Source organism: Hemiscyllium ocellatum, chromosome 31, assembly GCF_020745735.1.
Source record: "Hemiscyllium ocellatum isolate sHemOce1 chromosome 31, sHemOce1.pat.X.cur, whole genome shotgun sequence".
NCBI classification, from domain to species: Eukaryota; Metazoa; Chordata; class Chondrichthyes; order Orectolobiformes; family Hemiscylliidae; genus Hemiscyllium; species Hemiscyllium ocellatum.
The window spans coordinates 29,155,398-29,182,077 of NC_083431.1; the positions used below are offsets into that span (position 1 = coordinate 29,155,398).

General features: G+C 39.7%; 1 protein-coding gene across 1 annotated transcript in view; it reads right to left on the minus strand.

The window, feature by feature from the left end:
- The window catches only part of dhrs11a (dehydrogenase/reductase 11a), an 88,096-nt gene that overhangs the window by 49,335 nt on the left and 12,081 nt on the right, over positions 1-26,680 (minus strand). The window contains exon 2 of the mRNA XM_060848141.1: positions 8,659-8,868. Coding sequence (XP_060704124.1) covers positions 8,659-8,868 — 210 coding nt within the window. The remainder of the gene's footprint in view (positions 1-8,658; positions 8,869-26,680) is intronic.

Below are 26,680 nucleotides of genomic sequence, written 5' to 3' on the forward strand. Positions count from 1 at the left end.
TCATAGACAGGATAGTTCAAGTGAATCCTTAGAGTATAAAGGCAGTAGTGGAGAAGTCAGGAGGGCAAAAAGGGGACATGAGATAACGTTGGCAAATAGAGTTAAGAAGAATCCAAAGGGTTTTTACAAATATATCAAGGACAAAAGGGTACCGGAGGGAGAGAATAGGGCCCCTCAAAGATCAGCAACACAGCCTTTGCGTGGAGCTGCAGGAGATTTGGGTGGGGTGGGGGGGTGGAAAAAGAGAGTGGTAAATGAGTATTTTGCATCCATGCTTACTGTGGAAAAAGACATGGAAGATATAGAGTGTAGGAAAATGGTTAGAGACATCTTGCAAAATGTCCATATTACAGAGGAGGAAGTCCTGGATGTCTTGAAATTAGTCAATTTTCATCTGCATGTGATATTTTTGAACTTGCATTGAGGCACAAGAAAAAAAAAATCAATTAACAACCTGCTTCAAAAAAGCATGTGAAACCAACAATTGCAGTCTATGAACAAAACCTTGATGCAGTTGACAAGTTTACTACACTAGCTAGCACCTCTGCAGAAGAGTTCACAGTGACAGTCAAGCGAACAAAAGAATAGCCAAGGCCAGTCTGCTTTTGGCAGGCTGTGATTACGTAAGAGCAAGGAGGAAAGAGTCCCTTAACTAAAGGAAGAGCATACTGAATATTAGTTCTTCCCACTTTCTAATATCCTGGAGACGTGGGCAGTTTATTCCAAATGATCGTCCATGATTTGCTTGTGGAGATAATGCAAGACCCGATGGCACGTCAAAGTTCTTAATACCGAGATCCTCTGCCTAACCACCATTCCTCGTATCCACACTTGGTTGATAAGAACTCAGGTAAGATGGACAAGACATTGCCTATTATCAAAATATCTGCCAAAAATTAAAGGAAGAGAAAGCCCAAACAAAATTAAGGAAACAGTGTAAGTCTCATAGAAGTATTTCAAGTTCATCATGACACACTTCAGTGAATATCCAACATAATAGCCTATGTGAACTCTTACACAAAGGCTCGTATGAGCACTCTAATCTTTTTTTTAGGTCTCTGTACTAACAAAATTGACATGATTCGAGTCTTCAATTCAAATTTTACAAATTAAAAGCCTGCTGTAAATTACTTTCCTGTGATCAGGATTACATCCACACATCTTCCAGAATTGACTTCCACTGCCCATTATCTATGAATATGACTTCACCACAGTGGAGATATAATAAGGTTTCAAATTCAACAACAATCCCAACAAGTATACTACACGATATAGATATGTTGCTTCCACTGACTCTGACACTCATCACAGACGAGGAGAAGGTTTTGACAAAATGTCATATCACAAGTTACTAATTACACCATAAGACCACAAGACATAGGAGCAGAAAATAGGCCCATTGAGTCTGCTCCAGCATTCAATCATGGCTGATAAGTTTCTGAACCCATTCTCCTGCTTTCTCTCCATAAGCCTTGATACTCAGGAATCTATCTCAGTTTTAAATATACTCAATGACCTGGCCTCCACAGCCTTCTCTGGCAATGTATTCAATAGATTCATCACTCTTTGGCTGAAGAAGTTTCTCCTTCTCTCCATTCCAAAAGGTCTTCCCTTTACCCTAAGGCTATGCCCTCAGGTCCTAGTCTCTCCTAACAATGGAAACACCTTCCCAACATCTACTGTCCCAACTATTAAGTATTCTGCATGTTTCAATTAGATCCTCTCTCATCCTTCTGAATTAAGGTATAAAAGAAAAGTCCTCAAACATTCCTCATATATGAAGCTTTCCATTCCAGGGGTCATTCCCAACACACTCCGGGACCAGTACATCCTTCCTGAGATATGGGGCCCAAAAATACTCCAAATGTGGTTTGACCAGAGCCTAATAGAGGAAGTAATCCCTGCTTTTATATTCAAGTCCCCTCAAAATAAACACTATCATTGTATTTGCCTTCCCAACTACTGACTCAACCTGCAAGTTTACCTTGAGAGAATCCTGGACTAGAACACCCAAGTCTCTTTGCACTTCATACGTCTGAATTTACTGCCCATTTAGAAAATAGTCCATGTCTCTATTCCAACCAAACTGCATGACCTCACATTTTTCCACGTTGTATTCCATCTTTCACTTCTTTGCCCATTCTCCTAACCTGTCCAAATATCCCTCTGTAGCCTGCCCAACACGTAATGCTACCCGTTCTTCTACCTATCTTTGTATTATCTGCAAACCTAGCCAGAATGCCCTCAGTTCTTTTATCGAGATCGCTAATGCGTAAAGTGTAAAGTTGTTGTCCCAACAAAGCCTTGCGGAATATCATTTGTCACTGGCTGCCACCGCGAGAAGGACCCTTTTATTCCCCACTCTGATTCCTGTCTGACAGCCAAGCTTCCATCCATGCTAGCGCCTTGCCTCTGACACCATGGGCCCTTATCTTACTCATGTCAACGGTCTTCTGGAAATTCAGGTAGATAACATCCATTGGCTCTCCTTCGTCTAACTTGCTCATTACTTCCTCAAAGAATTCTAGCAGATTTGTCAGGCGTGACCTCCCCTTGATGAAACCATGCTCACTCTGCCCTATTTTATAATACACTTACAAGATTTCAAAAATCTTATCTTTCACAATGGATTCCAGGATCTTACCCACAACAGAGGTTAGACTAATTGGTTTGTAATTTTCCCTCTTTTGCCTTACCCCCTTTTCAAACAGGGCTATCAGCGATTTTCCAGCCCTCTGGGACCATCCGATTCTAGCAATTCCTGAAAGATCACCACTTAATGCCTCTGCTACTTCTTCAGCAATGGGACTATGTGGTCCATCTAGTCCAGGTTATTTATCCACTTTCAGGCCATTCAGTTTTTCCAGCACCTCCTCCTTCATGATGCCACCATACTCACCTCTGCCCCCTCAATCAAATTTTTGGGATAATACTCGTGAAGACTCACACAAAGTAGTCATTCAGTTCCTCAGCCATTTCCTTGTTCCCCACTACTATCTCTCCAGTATCATTTTCCAGTGGCTCAACATCCACTTTTGCCCTTTACAAATCTAAAGAAATGCTTACAGTCTTCCTTTATATTACGGCTAGCTCATAGGGATTTGTAAAACTGGCAAGTACTTCATGGGTTAGAAAACATTACTAGTGGAAATAAACAACAGTTAATGTTGGAGCTGCTGTTTATTTGGAAATGGCCCATAAACTCTCAAATGCTACAGAGACCTGTGTAAATGTTAAGACCCTGGATGAGAGAAGGTAATTGTAATCAGATACCTGGGTGATCAGAGAATGGTCCCACATCTGAAAAGATGCAATTTAATATGGATAATTCAGTGGTAAAGTATGCAACAGAGCTAACACTAAGCTTGTGCATGTTGTGCAGGGTCAGAAAATACTATGAAAGCACAAATATATGGAGCATTTAACACAGCCTTTAAAGATTCATAATCATGTAAGGTTGCACCAAACTAAAACACAGTATTGAGATACGTTACATAAACCAAAAAGTATTACATAACTTGAATCAAATCTAAAGTGCTGAACTGGTTTTGGTTTCTTCACATAAGAAGTGGGAGACCTTTGGAACCATGGTAGACTTCCTTAAAATTATTAAACAGATTGGATGAATGTCTTTAAAATAACTAAAGACAAAGATTCCACCCACATGGACAGATCATTCGAGATAAAAATAGGAGGGACAACCATTCAAAAGGAGATTGACATACAACAAGGTTAGATGTCAGTACAGGTACTTGCTTATCTTTGCAGTAGGTCAACCACCTCTGGAACAATTTAGCAACCAGTGCAGCTAGCAAGGATTTACTACAAAGATCAAAATACCCCAATTACGGCTAAAACATAATTTAGAAAATATAGTTAATATTAAGCCGCATATCCTGGGGAATGGTTTGTTTTGTAGAATTGTCTAGATATATTTGCTTCTTTTGGAATTAACTACTGCTTTTCATCTGGAGATTTTGCTTCTCAAAGCGATTATGAAACCCCCTGGGAGTGGGTGCGAGTTATGGGGTTGGAATCAGGATGCGCAATGCAACACAAACATTTCAGGCCAGTCGGTCATTAACCGATCTACTATTTTTGTACATTCATACATATACAAAGGATATTCTTTGAGAAATTATGCTAATGAACAATTAATGGCCAATTAATATACTTTGTGTATATACTGGAATGTGTCATGTTTTCATTGGAATGTTCCCCATTGATATTCATATATTGAAATGTCAAGTTGTTGATCAGATATGAGATCAAATTCAATCTCAGGACTTTCAATCTTTAAATTTTTGTAAATTATACATTCTTGTAACTTGCTTATATCTTACTGAGTTTTGAGAAGATTTGTAGCTTAGGTTAAGGTTCTGGATGTAGGTTTGCTCGCTGAGCTGGAAGGTTTGTTTTCAACCTTCTAGATAGTGAGCAAACCTACATCCATTGCATCTTACATACAATGAAATATTTTAGCCACAACGCATAAATTTCTGATTTCTTGAGGATAATATTTAATCACCAACGGATCCCAAAGCTTGATTCTCATCTCAGAAGTGATCGTTAATAGATCCCAAGTTATAAAAGCCTATAAAATTACAATAGAGCATCTTGAAGCATTAACTCAATAAGAAACCCACGACCATATATAAATTCTTAACACAGTTGATTCATATTTTTCATCAAGTTATTTTCCATCACAGAGTTTATATACTTCAAGTGCGAGGAATAAGTTTTTAAGGCAGCACATTCTAGAGCCAGGCAGAGTGCAGACAATTCTAAAAATGCAATCAGCAATGAAGTAGGATTACTGACTGCATAGTAAACAAGCCTTTGTTAGGAATGATCATAAAAGTTTAAATTTAGCATTTGGTTGGAAAGTGAGACTGTGAATCAAAAACTAGCATGTTTAACTTTAAGAAAAGCTAACTACAAAGGTATGAAAACAGTTGGCTAAAGTGAACTAAGAAACGATAAAAGGGTATGATAGCAGCAATACAACAATAGACAGAGTTAATTCATAATGCATCAGGAGTTACTTCATAATGTCATTAAAGATACATTCCAGCGAGAAAGAACAGCTGTAGAAGGACTCACCACCCATGACTAACTAAAAAATCAAAAATAGAAGCTGACGGAAGTTTAAACAGTGTGCACATTCACTTTGGAAGGCAAACACTTCTAATATTTAAAAAAAATTTCTGCAACAAGAGGAGGAAGGACAATTTAAACACTTACAACTCACAGGGAAAGAACATTTGAGAAAATTATGCAAACTAATGGCTAACAATTTCCTAGGGCTTACTGACCTGCATCCTAGGGCCTTAGTATAATCAATTAAATTTTGGAAAATTAAAACTGCGATGTTGTCACTTATTGCACGGGGATTGGAAGATAAAAGAAAGGATGCTTTACTATAATTGTTTTAGAGCATTGGTAAGATATCTGGAATGTGTACAGTTTTGGTTTCTTTACTTAAGCTTGTAATTGTATTAAAAGCAGTTCTCCCAAGTTTCACTGGACTAATTCATGGAATAAAGGGGTTATTTTGAGAACAGATCAAATCTATAAAATTTTAAAATTCATTTTGTGGGATGTGGGCATCGCTGTCTGGCCCATATTTATTGCTCATCAGTATTTGCCCTCAGGAGGTGGTGGAAAGCTGCCTTTTTGAACCACTGTCATGCATCTGCTGTGAGTTGAACCATAATACCACGAGGGTGGGAATTCCAGGATTTGGACCCAGCAGTGAAGGAATGGTGATATATTTCCAATTCAGGATAGTGAGAGGCTTGGAGGGGAACATGGTGCTGTTGCCATGTATCTGCTGCCCTTGTCCTTCCAGGTGGAAGTGGTCCTGGGTTTGGAAGGTGCTGCCCAAGGGACCTTTGGTGAACTTCTGCAGTGCATCTTGTAGACAGTACATACTCCTGCTATGGACCGTCGGTGGTGGAGGGAGTGAATGCTTGTGGATGCAGTGGCAGTCAAGTGAGCTTTGTCCTGGATGGTGTCAAGCTTCTTGAATGTTGTTTGGGCTGCACTCATTCAGGCAAGTGGGAAGTATTCCATCACACTCCTAACTTGTGCCTTGTAGATACTGGACAGGCTTTGGGGAGTCAGGTTGTGCGTTATTCACCATAGTGTTCCTAGCCTCTGACCTGCTCTTCTAGCCACTGCATTTATGTGGTGAGTCCAGCTGAGTTCCTGATTAATGATAACTCTCAGAATGTTTACAGTAGGGGATTCAGTGATGGCACCACCACTGACTGTCAGGGGGTGGTCAGATTGTCTTTTAGTGATGGTTATAGCCTGGCATTTGTGTGGCACAAGCGTCACTTGCCAAATGTTGGCCTAAGCTGAAAAATGTGTTGCTGGAAAAGCACAGGTCAGGCAGCATCCAAGGAGCAGGAGAATCAACGTTTTGGGCATAAGCCCTTCTTCAGGAATCGGGGTGTTGTTTGTCTAGCCTGTGAAATAGCTCTCCCAATTCAAGCACTGGTCCCCAAATATTAGTGAGGAAGATTTTGCAGGATTGACAGGGTTGTTTCTGCTGTTGCATTTTCCAGTACCTAGGTCAATGTCAGGTGATCCATCTGGTTTAGTTTGAGACTTTGGAGCCATCAGTACAACTGAATGCCTTTCAGAAGGCAACGGAGAGTCGACCATATTGCTGAGATTCTAGTCACATGTAGGACAGATCATGCAAAGATGGAAGATTTCCTTCCCTGAAGGACATTAGTGAACCTGGTGGGTTTTACTGATAATCAATGATTTCATAGTCACCAGTAGATTCTTAATTCCACATTTTTTTTTAATTGAATTCAAATTCCACCACCTGCAGTGGCAGGATTCAAATCTTGGTGTTTGGATTAATACCAAGTGATAATACTAAAGGGCTCTCGCCTTCCCCTAAAAGAATGAGTTTCCTTCATTCAAAGATGACATGTTGAGGGGACTTTACAGGGTGGATAATAAAAGGATGTTTCTCCTTTAGGGAAAATATGAAAATAAAGGACACAATTTAAAAATAGGCTGCACTTAATGTCGACACAAGGTAGCGTAACAAGCATGCACATGCAGAAACCTAACATTGCAGAACGACGGGACTGTCCAGCAACGGGATGGTAGCTGCCTGTCATCTCTCAGCAGAAAGTGTACACCAGCTTAAGTTACAGAAAATAGCACTCTTATTTCAAATGTTCCCACTGAACAAACTCACACGAAACACTAAAAATCCACATACCAGCATATTTAGATTGGGAGGTAAGATAGTCCAAAATATGCTGCTTGCTACCTTTAGAAAATGGGATTTTGTTTTCTGGCTGTTGTTGACAGAAAGGCCAGTTCCGGGAATTCGACTGTTGACTGTCAACTGTCATGTGCATGTGCAGGTGCTGATAAGAGTTAATGCCAAGGTCTTTAAAAGAGTGGCTAGTGAGATACATGATGCATTGGTTCTAATTTTCCAAAGCTCAAAATTCTCGTTAGATTGGAAGACAGAAAATGTCGCTCTTTTATCCAAAAGGGAAAGACGACAAAGCAGATCAGTTGGTTTAACATCTATCATTGGGAAAATATTAGAAGCTATTGTTAAAGCTGGAGCAGGACACTTAGGTACGTTCAAGGTAAACAGTAGTTAACATGGACTGAAGAAGGGGAAATCATTTTGACCAACCATTTGAGTTCTTTGAGGGGTTAACACATGAAACTAGTGGATGTACTGAACTTTATCTTCCAGAAAGCATTTTATAAAGAGCTACAAAGATTACTGCAGAAAATATAAGCCATGGTGTAGTGAGCCAGCATATTGGATAAAAGATTGGCAAGTTAATAGGTAATAGAGCATTGATGTAAATAGGTCTCAGGTTGGCAAGATATTATGAATGTATAATTTAGGAATTATTGTTTATAATTTATATAATGACTGGATGAAATGATGGAAGGCATGATTACCAAACTTACTGATAACACAAAGATAGGTAGGAAAGTAAATTGTGAGGAGGATGAAATGAAGGTACAAAGAGATATAGGCAAATTAAGTGAGTGGGCAAAGTTCTGGCAAATGGAGTGCAATGTGGGAAATGTGAAATTTTCCATTTTGGAATATAGAATAAGAAATTATCTAAAGGGTGAGAACTACAAAGTTCTAACATGCTGTAGGATCTGGTTGCTTTAGTTTGTCATGAATCACAAAAAGGGCAGTATGCAGCTTTAGAAAGTAATTAGGAAAGTTAAACTAATGTCATCACTCATGAGACGGTAATGGAATATAAAAGTAGGGAGGCTAAGCTTCAGTTATACAGTGAATGGTGAGACCACATCTTTAGTATACATATACTATTGGACTCTCAAATGGATTGGAAGGAGTTCAGCTATCATATCAAACTGGGAAGCAGAAGGCAGAAGCTGAATAACCTTCGCTTGCCAGGATTCATATGTATGCTTTATATTAAAATAATAGATTCTGCTGTAAAAAGCAAGGAGAAGGTGGTGGCTGTCAATGCCACAAGACCATCCTAAATAAGGATGACAGACAAGGAGGTTTTTACAAGCACAGCACGCTGGAGATATTTCACTGGAAGTGTTGCTCTTAACAACTTTTCAGTGCCAAGCAAAATCATTCTACCATTCCTTTCATTAATTGAGACTCACATTAATCATGTTCCGCCATAGGTCAGTCTTCCCCGACAACAAAGGTTCAGGATGGGCCAGGCCTGCATTGTTGATGCACACATCCACACCTTGGTACTGTGACTTGATGGCAGAAAACATGGAAAGGATCTCTTCCTCATTGGTGAGGTCACACTTGTGTGCAACTAAGGTACCTGCATAGTCAGCACTCTTGCATTCAGCAGCTAGTTTCTGCAAGAAGAAAAAGTAAATGGTTAAAAATGAAAAATTATAGAAACATAGAAAATAGGAGCAAGAATAGGCCATTTGAGCCTGCTCTGCCATTCGTTATGATCATGGCTGACCACCCATCTCAATATTCTATTCCTTCTTTTCCTCCGTATCCTTTGTTCCCTTTAGCCTCACTATATCCAACTTCTTCACCAAATCATAATGTCTTGGTCTCGACTGCTTTCTGGTGGTAGCAAATTCCATAGGCTCACCACTCAATGAAGAAATTTCTGATTTCAGTTCTAAATGGTTTACAAAGTACCCTTGGACTGTGACCCCTTGTTCTGGCCTCCCTTGTTATTGGGAGCATCCTTTCTGCACCTATCCTGTCTGAACCGTGACACACCGAAAATTCAAGAGGAAACAATGACAATAGGGAACAGTTTGAAAGAGTTTTAGTGCAATCTGCTGCTGAAGGCTTTGAAAATGTCCTGAAACTTGTCAAGCAGTTTAATGACTTTTCGGTACAGACTGTAATACGGTTTCATCTCCTGCATTCCCAATTTTTGCATGAAAAGAAGAGATTTATCCAAGAGAGGTACCAGATTTAAATCTTCATCTCTTGACACCAGCTGCTGCTCAAACTGAAATGTAAGTTCCATTCACAGCTCATGAAATATTATAAGTGCTCAGAATTCAGTGTACAAATTGCAAGACTCTTTCGACATTTAGACTTAAGATTTTTTTTAATATCAGTATGTTCTATATTGAGTTTCTATAAGAGCATCTCTCATGCAAGCGCAGATTAATGTAGCCTGTAACCAATGCTCATTACATTCCAGATAATGGAGAGTTTACTGTAGTTCAATTTCTCACTTCTATTCTTCCTATCATCCCATGATTCTACTTCCCAATCCTCACTTGCCCATTCTATACTTTTCAATGTTATTAGAATTACAGTATTGCACCTGGTACTGACAAGCAGTTTCCTTGCAAGAGTCTACTGGTTAATGGAATTGACAAATGTAAACCAATAGTTATCCAGATCTTCTGCACTGGAAAGAAATGACCTAATGATCAACATTTAATTTCATTGAAGTTGTGCAAAGGTCACATTCCAGGAAAAACAGGGAGGTCTTGTTATACTTATAAAAGGCATAAGTCAAACCACAACAGGTACACTGATTGGATTTGGACTCTTTATGTATAGAATCATATGGTGGCATTGGTAGTCAATGAAGGTTCACTAAGTTGATTCTAGGTGTGGAGGCATTTTATCAGGAGAGATTCAATAGGTTGGCCTTGTACTCATTGGACTGTAAAAGAATGGGAGGAAATCTGATTGAACATAAAAGATGGTTAAGGAGCTTGATGACAATTGATGCACAAAGGCTTTTTTTTCACCCTTGTGGGACAGTCCAGGACCAGAGAGCAGACTCTCAAAAGGTGTCACCAACTAGAGACAGGGATGAGGAAGAAATTACTTTCTCAGATAGGTTGTGATTCTCTGCAATTCTTTACCAAAGACATTAGCAGAGATGCTGGGTCGCTAAGTATATGCAATGATAAGTCAGAATGATTTTTTTCATCATGAAGGAGATCAAGGGCTATGTGAGATACAACAGGAAAATGGAATTGTGGTTTATCAGATTTACCCCTGATGTCAATGAATGGTGCAGCAAAATCAATGAGCCAAATGGCCTACTCCTGCTCCCAAGTCTTACGGTCTTATTCAAACAAAGCAAAAGAAGTCTATAACTACAACAATTTGATTGTGTCTAAGGATGGACAAAAGGACAGAAACATCCAGAATACCATTCCTTATCACCACATAGTGAAATAACCCGAAAAATGTGCACTTGCAAATATCAGTCATGTTTTCATGATCAAACAGATTACCTATATGTACATGCAAGTTCATACAGTGGGCACAAGCAAAAGACTAGCAGATTCAGTGTCCATGAATGCAACTGAGAAGTTGATTTTCGCTAAATATTGTTAATAAAGGAGAGATTTTAAAAAACCCTTCCCCAGAAATTTAGTTTCTATATTTGCCTGTACTATAAAGAATGGACAACTTATTAAAATAATCAGTGTACAATAACAATTGCTACATATATAGCCAATTGTTTCTACAGATAGTAAAACAAATTTTCTGAAATTATAGTCTAAATAACAATGTTAGGAATGCAATTACATACATTAAATAATTCCTATTAACAAATTCTAGATTGTTTCATTTGCTTATTTCGGGCTGCCTCAATTAATGTGAAACTGTATTTCATGCACATTTCAAACAGAATTTATTAGTCATTTGGAGCTATAACCGGCATCACACTATAATGCATTATCTCCACTTTTTGAAAGCCTTGGGGAGCTATCGGTAATGAAATGTACGAGCTCATTTACGATCTGCAGCACTCAGGACAACAGCCCCAGACGTGGGGTGATGATCACATGATGTTTCACTTACAAAGCAGCCAGACTGAAGGCATTAGCAATTGCAAGTCCATAAGCAATACTCCCAGAATTGCTTCGTGATCCAGCATTACAACAGCTCTCTTACCAGTATAATAGTCTGGCAATTTAAACAGTAGAATTCAGCCTAGGGAATGCTTCAAAATGCACTGAATTATTTACAAATCTTAAATTTTTTTATCCTAACTATACTTTATGTAAGAAAGAATCAATCCTAAGTCAAATTTCAACTGCTCACCTCTGGTTTACAAACGTTATCAGTGCAACTGAATAGAACAAGTCATAGTTTGCCAGGCTGTCATTCAAAAAACAAAACTGCATATAATGACGATTCACATTACATAAATGAATTTGGAGTATGAATATTAATAAAGTCTCCCTCCACCCAAACTCAAGCGTCATTCATTGCGTCACATTTGGTTCTCCCAAACATCTTTCCTGTTCAGATACAAACAATCCTTTAAAAAGTTGCCCAAATTTCTCCCTTCCCTCAATTCTAAACAATGATTTTGTCAGAATGATTGAAGAATTCAAACAACACTAAAATATATTAATTGTGAACAGAAAAGAAAAAAATGACAGTTTCAATAGGAACAATGTCAATTGCGTAAAACCCTTTTTAACCTGGAGTTGCTCTACTTTAATTATTCATTCTAAATATCTTAGTATTTTGAAATAGTTAATGCGTGCTGATATAGGTGTGTGTGATTAAAACAGCACAATTCACTCAAAAGGATCATGAACAGTTGTTGGAAGTTACTTAACACAAGACAGAAACAAGCAGGGCAAATTTATATTCAGCCCTAAAATCAGGTCAGGACATAGCAGTGAATTCTTTGAATATTGTCAAATGCAAAACATGGTGACACAGTCAGATGATTTAGGAAATGAGAAAAGGAATTGCAAAAACAACTAGCACTTGCTTGTTCACCTATTCTACCATGTTATTTGTAGCAGGTTAAAAACATAGAAGGGGAGTTCAACTCTGGAAGGCCTTCTTCTTCAGGCAAACAGATGGGGTCTATAGAAATTGACAGACAAGCTCAAGAACATAAACAATTCTATTTCAGTAACTTCATTGCACACAGAGCTTTTATAACATGCATTGGGATAACTCTTCCTTAAAAATGATATCAACTGTCAAATTAACAACTTCTCAGCCAAAAAAGAAATCACTTAAAGTAACTGCTAATTCAATCTTTTTTGGCCCCTATGTATTTATAGTAGCACCTTATATTATAGGTAGTTCTTCTATAACAACGTAGTTGCATTCCATCGAAACCTCGCCTTAATAGAAAATCATTTAATATTAATAATGGAGCGTATGGAAAAAGCGGGGTTAGGGGCTATAAACAAATATCACTCAAAAATCACCCAAAAACCTAACAAAGTATAGCATGGTCTGAATGAAGGTATAAATCATATTCATCAATGGAAAAGTAAACATGACAGTTTAATGCAGAGACAGAGGGTCATCAGGGTGCATATTCCTGATGAAGGGCTTTTGCCCGAAACGTCGATTTCGCTGCTCGTTGGATGCTGCCTGAACTGCTGTGCTCTTCCAGCACCACTGATCCAGAATCTGGTTTCCAGCATCTGCAGTCATTGTTTTTACCTCGTTGATTTTTTTCCCTCATTCCTATTAAGTGAGCTATATCACATTCTCTCTTTACCCTCAAAACACTTTATAATATCAAGCTTCTTCCGTGTTATAGCTTTTGGTTTGCAATTTTATCATCAGGACACGTCTTGCTAACATTCTTGTCACTATGCACCTTCTTTTTTTTAGAAAAAGGGGATACATCTAGGAGTAATGCACCTTTCACAGGAAGCTGCCGAATGTGGGCGGCACGGTGGCACAGTGGTTAGCACTGCTGCCTCACAGCGCCTGAGACACGGGTTCAATTCCCGACTCAGGCGACTGACTGTGTGGAGTTTGCACATTCTCCGTGTCTGCGTGGGTTTCCTCCGGGTGCTCTGGTTTCTTCCCACAGTCCAAAGATGTGCGGGTCAGGTGAATTGGCCATGCTAAATTGCCCGTAGTGTTAGGTAAGGGGTAAATGGGTGGGTTACGCTTCGGCGGGTCGGTGTGGACTTGTTGGCCCGGAGGGCCTGTTTCCACATTGTAAGTAATCTAAAATCTAAAATGTTCATTGGTTAGTATCTCTCTCAGAAACCTGCTCTCTGTACAGTACCTCTCATAGAACGCTGCTCTGTCAGCGGCTTACATTGGCACAGCACAGAACAGAAAGGAGACTTCGGCCTGGAAAATAATGCCCTCACAGAATGAAGCGAAACGATCCCTGCTGGAATCATACTATTGCAAACAGAAGTAAGCGTTCTCAAAAATACTGTTCCTTAATTCTTCTGCAACATTATAAGCGAATTGCGCTGCCAAAAAGCACGTTACCTGAGAACTACCTGTACATTTCCGGTTAAAAACATGAGATTTGGAACTGGGCAGTAGACAAGACCTACTGGATGACCCGATTGGACTTGGAGTTTGAATTGTTCAAGTCTACCAAACCCCACCCCCCCCCCCCCCCACCAAACACACACACAGTTACCTGATAAACTGGATGGGGACTAAATTATGAAGGGTATTAATCTTAAACTACAACAATCTAAACAAAATGGTGGTAAAAAGTGTCACAATTTTGGACATTTAAAATGTTCACCATAAAGTGCATCATGGTCAACACATCATGCAAACAGAGGTGAGAGAGGCCTAGGACAGCAGACAAATCTTAAAACGCTCCAATTTTAATAGGTCAAATTCCCTCTAACAACACAGTTCTTAACAGGATAAAATTTCCTATTTCTGTACTTCAAATCTTTAACATTTGCAGGGAAAGCAAAGGAAGATTTACACAAACCTCAACCTCAGTAGCTGGTGCTTTAAAAAAATTCCCCAGCATAATGTGAATAAAAATTACTTCCAAGGTTTGAAATGATTTCCAGGCTCTATGCTGCAAGATGATACCAACATACTTCTGAGCAATTAAAATTAAACCTGATCTACATTTAGTGTACTTTGTAAGGCACCATACATTTTTCCTTTTCAAGACAATAATTTGAAATGCAAGTTGGACTGCGCGAGAGCCCAAATATCAGTACAGCTTTGCAACTTGGGAAAAATCAGGTGTTGCAAAATAATGTTGTTTTTCAAGCAGTGACAGGGGTACACTGAAACAATATGTCACTAAGAGTCTAAGAGTTAAGGTAGGTATACATGATGACTCCCCTCTGATTGTAAGAGTTTAATTGTTGTTTTGGAATGAGGTGGAGCAGATTTAAAACAGAGACGAGGAGAAAGTACTTCTCTCAAAGCAACATGAATCAGTGGGATTCATGGTCACAAGATTTGCAGGATGCCTGGGCATTGAGTAAGTTTAAGAAAGTGATAGATTTTAAATTAGTAACGTGTTGAAGGGTTATGGTGAAGGGGCAGGAAAGTGGAGTTGAGGCAGAGATGGAATTGGCCATGATCATATTAAATGACAGAGCAGTCCTGAAGAGCTGATTGCCTACTCCTGCTCCTAGTTCTCATGTTACAATTTTGGTTAAACTGCAATTAGAAGTGCAGGGCAACCAAAGATGCCCAGTGCCTGCAAGCTGAAAACATCTCCCTCTCTATCGCCATGTGAATGAAAAAGACAGAAAAACCTAAGAAAGAATAAAACAAAGACAAAGAACAGCATTAACAAACCAGTTTTAGACAAGGAAAATGTTATGGAAATAGAAATGAGTTGTCAGCCTGGAAAATGTAGACTCTCCATGTCAGACAACAACATGGTATGGCAATGGCAGCTTAAGTAGAAGAGAGCAATGTTAACTGAAATGAAGGTAAGTAATTCTTGTGATGAAGTTATGGAGATGGAATTTTAATCCCAGACCAAATGGAAAACTAAAATTGCAAACAGTTGGCAACTAAAGAGAATGACCGGAAGTGGCAAATGAAATCCAGGAGTAAGACAGAACTTGTGTTGGGGCTGAAGATAAAGGTTCTGATTTTTCCAATACTTAATTGAATCAAGTTGTAGTTCATTTATGACTGGTTAAGCAATCGTCAAGAGGGGTTGTGGAACGGAAGTGCTTGGTTACAAAGTGTACACTGTACACTTCACCACATATTACTCCATAATTCATGAATTACCATAAGACTATATGACATTCAGCCCATCAAGTCTGCTTTGCCAATTAGATTGACAATTGTGATAATCATCAACTTCACTTTCCTGCCTTTTTCCCATAAGCTCAATTCCCTTACTAATTAAAATTCTATCGCAGCCTTGAATAAATTAATGACCCAGCCTCTACAGCACTCTGAAGTAGAGAACTCCACAGAATCACTACCCTCAGAACAAATTCCTCCTTAGCTGTATATTAAGTGGGCAACCTTTTACATCGAGATTCTGCCTTCTGGTTTTAAGACTCTCCCAAAGGGAAGCAACCTTCCAATTGTCAAGCCCCCTCAACCAACCACAGAATCTTATCATTTTATGTTGGCTTCCACCGGGTAACACTGTTTTTAAAAAATCATCTTTGTACTCCAAATCCTCTCTAGTCTCGGCTTTTCTAATTTCTTTAAGCCCTACAACGGTGCTACACGGTGGCACAGTGGTTAGCACTGCTGCCTCACAGCACCTGAGACCCGGGTTCAATTCCCGACTCAGGCGACAGACTGTGTGGAGTTTGCACGTTCTCCCCGTGTCTGCGTGGGTTTCCTCCGGGTGCTCCGGTTTCCTCCCACAGTCCAAAGATGTGCGGGTCAGGTGAATTGGCTATGCTAAATTGACCATAGTGTTAGGTAAGGGGTAAATGTAGGGGTATGGGTGGGTTGCGCTTCGGCGGGTCGGTGTGGACTTGTTGGGCCGAAGGGCCTGTTTCCACACTGTAAGTCTAATCTAAAACCCTCTCTCAACACTCTATTGCTCCAATTCTGGCCTTTTGCACATGCTTACTTTTGACATCTCAGCTATCCTACACTCAAGCTCTGGGACTCCCTCCCTAAAACACACACTACTTCTCTAACACTTACAACAATTTTTTGACAAAGCTTTGGTCAAAAACTGTTCCTAGTAAATTTCCTCTGCACCAGCCAAAGTCAACAGCCAAGTAACTTAATTGATCTCTTGGAGGTCCGCAATTAGTAACTTGGAAAGTTTAAAAGAAGCAACAGAGGAAAAATTGTCAAACTAAAATGGCAGTCCTGCTTATGACAGTTTTGAGAGTAGAGATCTCAGCAGCTAATAGACATGCCTTAATAATAAAAATATAGTACAGTCCTTTCTTCCTTTGCGAACATCTTAAACGATGAATAATAACATGTATACACACAATAAATAAATGCACTGAAAGACAGCAAGAGTTAAATGTACCATAAGTTAATCACATATTTAAAACTACTGATCCCTCAAGGCAATTATTGAGGCCAAACTGTTTAAATTAAGACTAGACACTGCTCACACTAAATGCATGTAGTGTATGCATACAATCTATAATCAGTTAATACAGTGATGACTGCACTCACTCTAAACTAAAAGCAAATGTTAACCACAATCAATAGTTATGCATAATGTTCAGTGCTTGATAAAGTGAAAGTCACCAGACTACAGATGTTCAAAGTCCCAAGGATGGAATGCTATTTATAAACTGCATCCTGTCTTCAAAATGGAGACTTCTAATAAAACTGAAACCACACATAACAGATATGTGTGACACAATGCAGATTTTGAAACCTATATTTCAGCCCTGGTGGTAAACCTACTCCATACACATTGTTAGGCTGCAAGTACTAGATTTCTGTAGAGGCAGGAATTTAAAAATAATCATGTTTTCAAGTATTCATTTTATTCAGTAATACAACTTTTTATCCACCCAATTTCCTTCCCAACAGAATGTGCTAACCGGAATACAATTGCACAGGGTAATTATTCTTTATTTGCCAACATTTATGCATACTTCAACACTCGCACCTTTTAGAGAGCTATCCACAGTACTAAAGATATCCTCAATACTGCAGACAAGTTTTAAACAAATAGGCTACTAGAAAATACTAAACACTACATGAGAAGCCAAACAACAAAAAAATTCTTTTACAAGGAATAACTAACGTGAACAAAGTGAGTCTAGAATTGGCGAATCACTTTGAAGTTTGATACTATCCTCACAACAAACTAAACAGCATTTTCCTGCCATTTTCTATTCCAGTCTGAGTATTTTAAAGTTGTTTCAACGGAGTCTGCCCCGCCATTTAATGAGATCATGGCTGACCTGATAGCCCTCAACTCCACTTTCCCGTTTCTTTTCCCTACAGCGCTTGATTCCCTTACTGATCAAAATCTGCCTCCCTCAACCTTGAACATACTTAACCATCCAGCATTGAAAGCCAACTGCAGTAAAGAATTCCACAGATTAATTACCCTCAGAAGAAATTCCTCCTCATTGGTCTTAAATGAGTGATGCCTTATTCTGTGATGATGCCCTCTGGTCCTAGACTCTGCCTCCTAAAGGGACACAATCTCTCCACATCCACCCTGTCAAGTCCTCAAAGGATCTTATGTTTCAAATAAGGTTGCCTCTCATTCTTCTAAATTCCAACATGTACAGGCTCAACTTTTAGTGTGTGTCATTTTAACAAAACTACCATACTGACCTACTCCATTCCCTTTTAACTGAGGAGGAACATTTCATTTGCTTTTCCCATTTTTCCTTCTAGGATGTTAGATTTGAGAGATTCATGCACAAGGATTCCCAAATACCTCTCCTGGAGAGTTCTGCAATCTTTCTCCATTTAAATAATATTCAGCTCCCCTACTCTTCCTGCCAAAGTGCGTAAACTCACATTTTGCCACACCATATCCTACCTACGAAATTTTTGCCCAGTTGTTAACCTGGTAATACCTGTCCTTTGGGTCAGCCTCACCACCTGCTTCCCACATTTTTTTGTGTCCTCTGCAAACTTGGCTTTCATACATGTTAATGACTTGGATGACAGAAATGAATGTATGTCAAGGGGAATGAAGAAACAGCCAGGTCCATGATATACATGGGAGAACAATAGTAGTAACAATGCTGCCTTCCTTATCCCATTACCAGGATGTTATTGAATGACTGCAGGACATTGCAAAAGGGGAGGGAGTACATGTCAGGGGCAACAACCTACGTAAAAAGCTAGATCAAATTCAGCTGGAGGAATGGTGGTGGTGGTGGTTGGCAGTGGGAGTGGAGAACAAAGTTCTGTACAAACCAACTGCTGGACTGAGATCAATATCCTCAGAGGTATTCACTAGTACTGTGGGGAGGGCTTAAACCAGAGTTACGGGGTGGGGGTGGAGAGAACATGAAACTGAGCAGATGCAGTCAGGGAAACAAGATTGAAATAAAAGAAAAGTTTAAAGTAAGCATCGATATCCCCTGGAAACAAGGGTTAACAGCAATTAACGTCATAGTACAGCAAAAGCAGTGTGAACATGTCAAAAAGGCAAGTCTAAAGAGGCTATATGTGAAAACATGGAGCATATCCAATAAATTAGAAAAATGAACAGCATAAATTGTTGAAAATGGTACAATAAAACTGCAAATACAGGCAGGAATACAGAGCAAACAGAGTTGGAAACCTAACCATGAAGGATATTCAATCTTTAGGGAGTACAGGGAAAACCACAAAAAGACGTTGTATCACTGTTCACAAAAGATGCAAATCAGTGCAAGAGTGAGAAATGACATTGGTGCAGAAAATCCTATGTAGAATCTATTTGGTCGAGTAATAAGCAAAAAGGGGCAGAACACATTAACTGTCTATCATCCTCCAAACAATACTGGTAAGGTAGAAGATGGCAGCAACCTGGAAAATAGAGACTCCTGTAACAAGAATTATATAGTAATCATGGGGGACTTTATATATAGATTGGGACAAACCACATTAGAATAATGATATGGTAGAGGAATTAATGGAGTGCGTATGAGATTTTTTTTTAAAAGAGCAGTACATTGCTCCCCAGTGAGTTCCTTAAGCTGTCTTAGATTTAGTTTGCTCAACAAGGAGCCAATTAATAATCCTGTTGTTAGAAAAAAGTGACCATTACATCATCGGGGTAGGAAGAGTAGTAGTTTAATCTGAAACTAAAATCCTAAATTTAAACAAAGGAAACTACAAAGGGTACGTTGGCAAAGATAGACTGGAAAAGTTGATTAAAAGGCATGGCAGTGGATAGGCAATGACTAACATGTAAAGGATCAAACACATACATCACATTCCTTTCAGGAAAAAAAGAACTGAGCAGGAAAAGTGGTCCAACCATGGCTGATAAAAGAAACTGGAAGATAATTTTAGATCCAAAGACAGGTCCTATAAAATTGCTAAAGAAGGTAGCAAAGCTGAGGAGCCAAAGCAGTTAAAAATTCAGCAAACAAGAATCAAGAGGTTGATTGAGAGGAGAAATGTAATAGACAGAGCGTAAATTTGCAAGAAAGATAAAAACTGATTGTAACAGCTTCGGTTAGAATATAAAAAGAAAAATGATCAATGAACACAATCACCAACAGTTTAAAACAGGGAGATTGACAGAACAGGACGATCTGTAGATTTTATCCTCGTCGCCAGTTCTCTTGTACCATTATGGTCAAGTACAGGAGGCTCAAGTGTTTAAGCAACAGTAAGAGTTTTATTAAGGAAGATGTTCACTCAGCAGTAGCAAGATTAGACTGAGCTAATTTCCTCAAAATGGTGGATAAAATCACATGAACAGACTCAAAGTCACAAATCAACATACTTCAATAAATAGACAATAAAAGGCATTTTCAGAATGGCAATCTGTAACTAATGGAGTGCTATAGGTATCAGTGCTCAGGCCACAATTCTTATCTACATTAATGACTTGGACGAGGGAGGTCAATGCACGATATCCAAGTTTCTAGGTGACAAAAATAGGTGGACAGATTAGGGCGAGGGTGATAGTGTCTGCAGGTGGATATAGACATGTTAAGCAAGTGGCTGAAACTTAACAGATGGAACATAATGTGGAGAACTTAGGGGTTATGTATTTGGCAGGAAAAATGGATTATTTAAATGGAAAAAGGTTGTGGAAAGCTACAGAACAGAGCAATTTGGTCCCCAATAAATGAATCAAAAAAAGCTAGCCTCCAGGTTCAGCAGATAACAAAGATGGATTTATTTCAAAGGAAACGGAGTATAAAAGTAGGGATATTTTGCTGAAACTATACAATGGAACACTATGAACAGTTTTGGGATCTTTTTACAAAGAAAATCCGTGCAGCTACTGGAGGCAATCCAACGGTTCACTAGCAAAAGTTCATTAGACTGATACCAGGTTTGGAGAGACTGCATCAAGGAGAAGTTGAACATATTGGGCCTGAACTCATTGGAATATAGAAAAATTAAATGTGACCCTAGAAAAACATAAGATTCTTAGAGGACTTAGAGTAGAGGCAGAAATATCATTTCTCCATGTGGATCATAGAGCATAATCTCTGAATAAGGGACTGTATATTTAAGATAGGTATGATGATGATTTTTTTTCTCTCAGAAGGTGGTGAATCTGTGGATTTTTAAAAAATAATAATTGGCTGTTGAGGCAATAACAAAGTGTTTTGTTGCCATAATACAGCACCATTTGAGTTACAAAAGAGTAAAAAGAAATAACAAAATAGAATTAATCTTCGATACAAGGGGTTGACAAACACAGTTGCATATGTCTTTTGAAGGTGTCTGCAAGGTCCAACAGTCAGATGTCCCTGCTCTTGGCACCGCAATCAAGTCCACCCCATGGGCCTACCACAGCCAGGAGCCTCTTCTGGGCACCAAAATACAGTTTGTTCAAATTTTTGGATCCCATTAATAGCAGTGTGGGTGCACTGACACCAAATGGGCTGTATAAGACTACCATTTGCCATCACCTTTTCAAGAGGAATTAGGGATGGGTAGTCAATACTGGTATTGTTGTAACAATCTAGCTCTTTGCTCCACACAGTTTAAAAATCTCTGTCACAGGCCAACTCAGTGGAGACAGATATAGTCATCAAGTACATTCAAAGGGCTGTTTTGGCAATGAAGGTGTAGGGCTGGTACATTAAAAATAAGAAACAAAAAATCAGAAAGAGCTTTTTCCAGAGCAACCAACATGATTAAGTGTTTCAGCTTGACACTTTAAACAAAAAAACATAACATATTCCTTAACTTGTGCTATCCCATTTTCCAGAAACATGTTATTTCCTTAAAAATCAGATTCTTTGTCAACCTTTGCTCACTTCAAATTTACTTAAACCACCAAATCAAGAATGCCATATGGAAGCTCAGCCAACAATATTGCTGTCATTATCTCTAGATAGTGACAGGAAGTTTAAAGTGCAGAAACCACTCAAAAGACAATTACCCTTCACACGTAAAGCGATTACTCATGAAACAAGTTTGAGAGCAAATGTTAAAAAGGATAGATCAGACCCAACAGGAGTAGATTAAATATTTCTATTCAACATTCCCATTAAAGTACCTATTCGAGATCGCTCAGGGAATCCCTGATGAACTCTACCTGTAACCTCCTTGGTTTGTCCCAGAGATCGTACTCTGTGGTAGTCTGGGACATAAAGCTTTTATAGTCAGTTTAGTTTAAATTATTACCCTTATTTACCAAGTCATCAATGTTACACTATAACATAGATACCTACAAGCCAGGCTTGAGCTAAGGTTCTAAAACCCTTAGCAGAGTAGCAGTGCCAGCTCTTCTCTCAAGCTACTCTCCTTATTGCTGCAAACAAGCTGCCATTATGCAGAATTTGGTATTAAAACTACAAAAACACCATGTGTCCTTAATCAGATAAGCACCACTAAAATGACAAGAGGTTTGCAGAGGAAGAGAAACTCATTGACAAGTCTGTGTACACTTTACTAATGAAGCTAAATGCACATCAAAGTGAAAAACCTTGATCCAGCCAGGACCTAAATGGCTGACTGCAATGGCTAGATAAGCTTCCCTTTTAAAAGTACACTTCCCAGAGCAGTCCAGATGAGGAAAGTTGAGATTAAATTCAACCTGCTCAGGTGTGGTAATCTTGAAAATGTATCAGGATTGTTCTATTACGTGCATATTCCACTCAGCTTATTAAATTACAAGTTATTTTCCTATTGAGTGTGAGTTTTGTTAAAAGTCTGCGATATAAACAGAAATTTAGTTATCTGGCACCTGACAGTGAAATATGCGTGCCTCCAGCCTCTGGCGTGAGAAGGAAGTACTGCCACATACTCCACAAGTGAACAAATGTTATCACCTTATTTACGCCAATCCATTTACACTAAGAACAGATGCCCCTAATTCTTCTGAACAAGAACTTCCCACATTCTCTGCAGCAAATGCGCCATATCTAAGGCTCCACGCTTTCTCATTCCTACTCTTAACTCCAGAATAAATAATAACAATCAAACAAAAGTCTCTTTAAACAAGGGCTGCTGCAAAAGGAAAGATTGTTTTTGGGATCTGGCATCAGCTGTAAGTTCACCTCAATACACTTCTTTTGCAACATTTTTGTTCTGAATTCAAAGAAAAGTTACGTGAGAATTCTATTAAGATGTAAAATATTGCATAAATTGAGGAATTAAACAAAATGTCACAACTTGATTAAAATGATAACTATTCCACCCACCTATCCCCAAGAACTGTAATTTGTAATATCCGAACTAACTCTAAATAAAGTAGTGCTGTCATTGTATATTTCACAATGGTAGTGTTAACATCTTAGCTCTAATTTTGTCTTTAAATGGCTTAATTGTGGTTCTTGAAGAACTGTGCTCCTCCCAGAAGTGCAGACTGAATATCCTTTGGTCAGACCCTATCCGGAATGCTGCATGCAGTCTTCGTCAAGGATCAACGGGCCTCAATCAGGAGGTTCATTGTTTATTTGACATAACTATATTAAAGGCCAAAAGGGTCAAGTTACTCAAGAAGAGTTGCTTAAACTTCGCTTTTATTTCCTTCAGTTTAGATGGTTGAGGGGTAGTCAAGGTCTTTAAAATGATATTGCTGGGGAGAGTCAAGATGGCAGCAGTCTGAACAGTCTGCTGTGTCAGGCAAGGTGGGCTCCTACAACACCCCCCCCCCCCAAAAAAAATTAGCCACCCCCAAGGAAAGCCTGTAGTTTAAAGTAAGTAGAATAGCTAGAACCCGTTTAAATCAGGATTGAGAAGATCTGGAGCTGATATGAAGACATCGAAGAGAAAAGGAGCGAGGGGAGTGCAGCAGGTAGGGCATACTCCTTCTATGTTAGGTGCACTCGCAGCCGTTACCTCGATTCCTGTGGCAGCGTCCCTGAGCTCAAAGGAGCAGCAGCGGTTACTAACAGAGTTTACAAAACTCTGAAAAGAAAGATCGAGGGAGCACTGGAACAATCACTGCCATGCTGGCAAAGCAAATGCAGGAGACCCGGACAATGGATCAGGAAGCTGTGGAGCAGAGGACCCTGGCCTCAGAGGCGGCGATGGGAGTGCTCTGAGGGGTGGGTCTGAACCTTGGAAGGCCAGGTTCAGGCCCTGCAGGAATAAGTAAGCTACCTCGAAAATGGAGGTCAGAGAGAGAAAAATAATCTACGGATCTTGGGCTTACCAGAGCTCGAAGGTGGTGAAAACCTCACTGACGTCCTTGAGGGATGTATTCCGGAGTTGTTCAGCCTTGAGATAGAGTCGGGCTGGGCGAGTGTGGAGCAGGCCCAGGCTGGCCCAGTGCCCCTGCATTATAAGGCCCAGTGTGACTCCAGCATTATAAGGAAAAGCATTTAATAATAGAAACAGCCAGAAGACTGGGAAAAGATCCACAGGCTTTGGCTTATAAAGGCTCAAAAAAATGTTTTTTTATGACATTTCTGGGGCTATAATTAAGAAAAGGAAGGCCTTTCATGATCTAAAAAAAAGACAGAGATTTAAACATTCAATATACTCTGAGGTACCCAGCAGTGCTACATTTCAGTTATGGGGGAACTGTCTACAACTTCGAATTGGTGGAAAAAAGTAAAAGAATTTTTGGACTCGCTGAAGTGATAGACTTTGGCCAAGGAGGAAGGGAGAAGAGGCATGTGGACAATGGCAAAATACAACTTGTTTTGTATCTGCTTTCTCTCTATATTGTTCCCTTTTGAGGTTTCAGGCTTTATAGGCTTGATATTGTTCAAGTTTAATATCTGTTATGTTTCACATTATACCTGTTTGGTGGTTATTAGTTATTCTATTGTTCTGTTTTGCTGGGTGAGGGGTGGTTACTCCTTTGATGTAAAGATGTGTGGGGCTGAGACAAAGTCGGGGAGGGGTAGGCATCCACTATTAACTGGTACGAGTATAAATATTGTTTTTTTGTTGCTTGGGTTTGGGGCACAGCCTTAACTGGAAGATGCTAGAATGGCTATGAGGCTGGGTGTGAATGTCCCCTCTGGGCGAGGGGGATCTCTGGAAATTTGTGCTTTTTGTGTTTATTTGTTTAAATTAGGGATGGAGGTTAGTTTTTTTTTTAAAGTTTTGGTAGTCCTGGTAGTGTTTGTAGGAATAGTTTTCAGATTTGATAAAGTCTGTTTTTCTCCACTCGTCGCACATTGATTGGGCTTCACCTTTTCAGGGGACTGTGGGCTGTCGTGTGCGGTCATGGCTAGCAATCTGTTCAGGTGGTGCACCAGGAACATAAAGGGGAGTCATTCCCCCATTAAAAGGAAAAAAGTGCTTTCAAATCTTAAGGAGGAAAGGGTTGACATCGCGCTGTTGCAAGAGACACATTTGACTGATAGGGAACACCTGAAGTTACAGCAAGGGGGGATACAATAAAGTATTCTTTTCCTCCTTTAACTCCAAAAGCAGAGCAGTGGCCATACTAGTATGAAAGAATCTCCCATTTCAGGTAACAGATCAAATCAAGGATGGGAATGGACGGTTCGCCATCCTCAAAGCACTAATATATGAAGAGTATGGTATTCTGAACGTTTACTGTCGCCCAGCGCACCCCCTCAAACTTTTAGTTGACGCAGTCTCTAAGTTAATGGCTCTTGGGCTGTGCCGTACAATTACAGGAGGAGACTTTAATTGTCTCACGGACCCTGGGGTAGAGAGGATGCAAGACGGCTGTCAGGTACACCACGGCAATCTAGACAGTTAATGGACTTTTGTGAGGAGCTGCCTCCAGCTGAATGGAAGGGACTTTACCTTCTACTCCAATCTGCAGAAGCGCTACACAAGAAATGATGTGCTCTTTGTTCCGTCGGTTTGTTTGTACTTGGTGTTAGCCTCCAGGATTAAGAACATAACTATTTTGGACCACGTGGCAGTATATTTAGATGTTAAGATGAAAGGTAGTGGAGTAGGTATATGGCACTGGTTCATGGATCAGTTTTTGTTGAAAGATGACAACTTTGTTCAGTATATCACAAGGGAGCTCAGGGCTTTTTGGGACATCAATCAGGGTAACGGCAGTAATCTGTCAGTGCAGACCACCAAAGCATTCTTAAAGGATATGATTATTTCATATTCGGCAACAAGAAAGAGAGAGAGTAGCAGCAGATGCTCGAAGCCCGATTGAAGGGAGAGAATTGGCAATGTCACTCATGAACAGAGGAAGATCAATGCCAGATTCCAGGAGTTCTACACAGAATTATACCGATCAGAGGTATGTGGAGATGGAAATGCAAGAAGGGAATCTTTTTTTGGAAAATATGATTATTATAAGAGAGGACCAGATGGGTTTTATCAAGGGCCACAGCTCCTCAAATAACATTAGGCAGGCGTTGAATATAGTGCAAATATGTCAACGGACAGCAATTCTGGGTTTGGTGGTTTCCTGGATGCACAAAAGGCTTTTGATCAGGGGGAATGGTCATATCGCTTTGCTGTTCTACATTAGGGAAGGACCTTCGCCAGGCGGGTGGCAGTGTTATATAAAGACCCGAGGGCAGCAGGAATTACAAATGTGGTGCAACCAAGCAATATTGATGTGGAAAGGGACAGCCGACAGGGATGCCCGTTGTCGTTGTTACCTGTCCAATTCAACTTCTGCAGGATGGGGTGGGGGGGGGGGGGGGGGGAAGAGGTTTGACCACCCATATCCATAGAAACATCAAATAGGCACCCTGGTGTCATATATAGGTGAATGGATGTACAACAACCTGCAATCGATATGGCTTGATGTGGAGGCCTCACAAAGTGACCCCTCATGAACGCGCTGTTCATGGAGAAGATGAGGTAGGTAGTTGAACACTGTGAAAGTCATATCATCATAAATACGGTAAAAGCATGGAGGATAATGTGGCTGGGTGAGGGCAATTTGCTTAAGACTTTGCTGTTCACCCAGTTCGTGGGAGCCCCAGGATT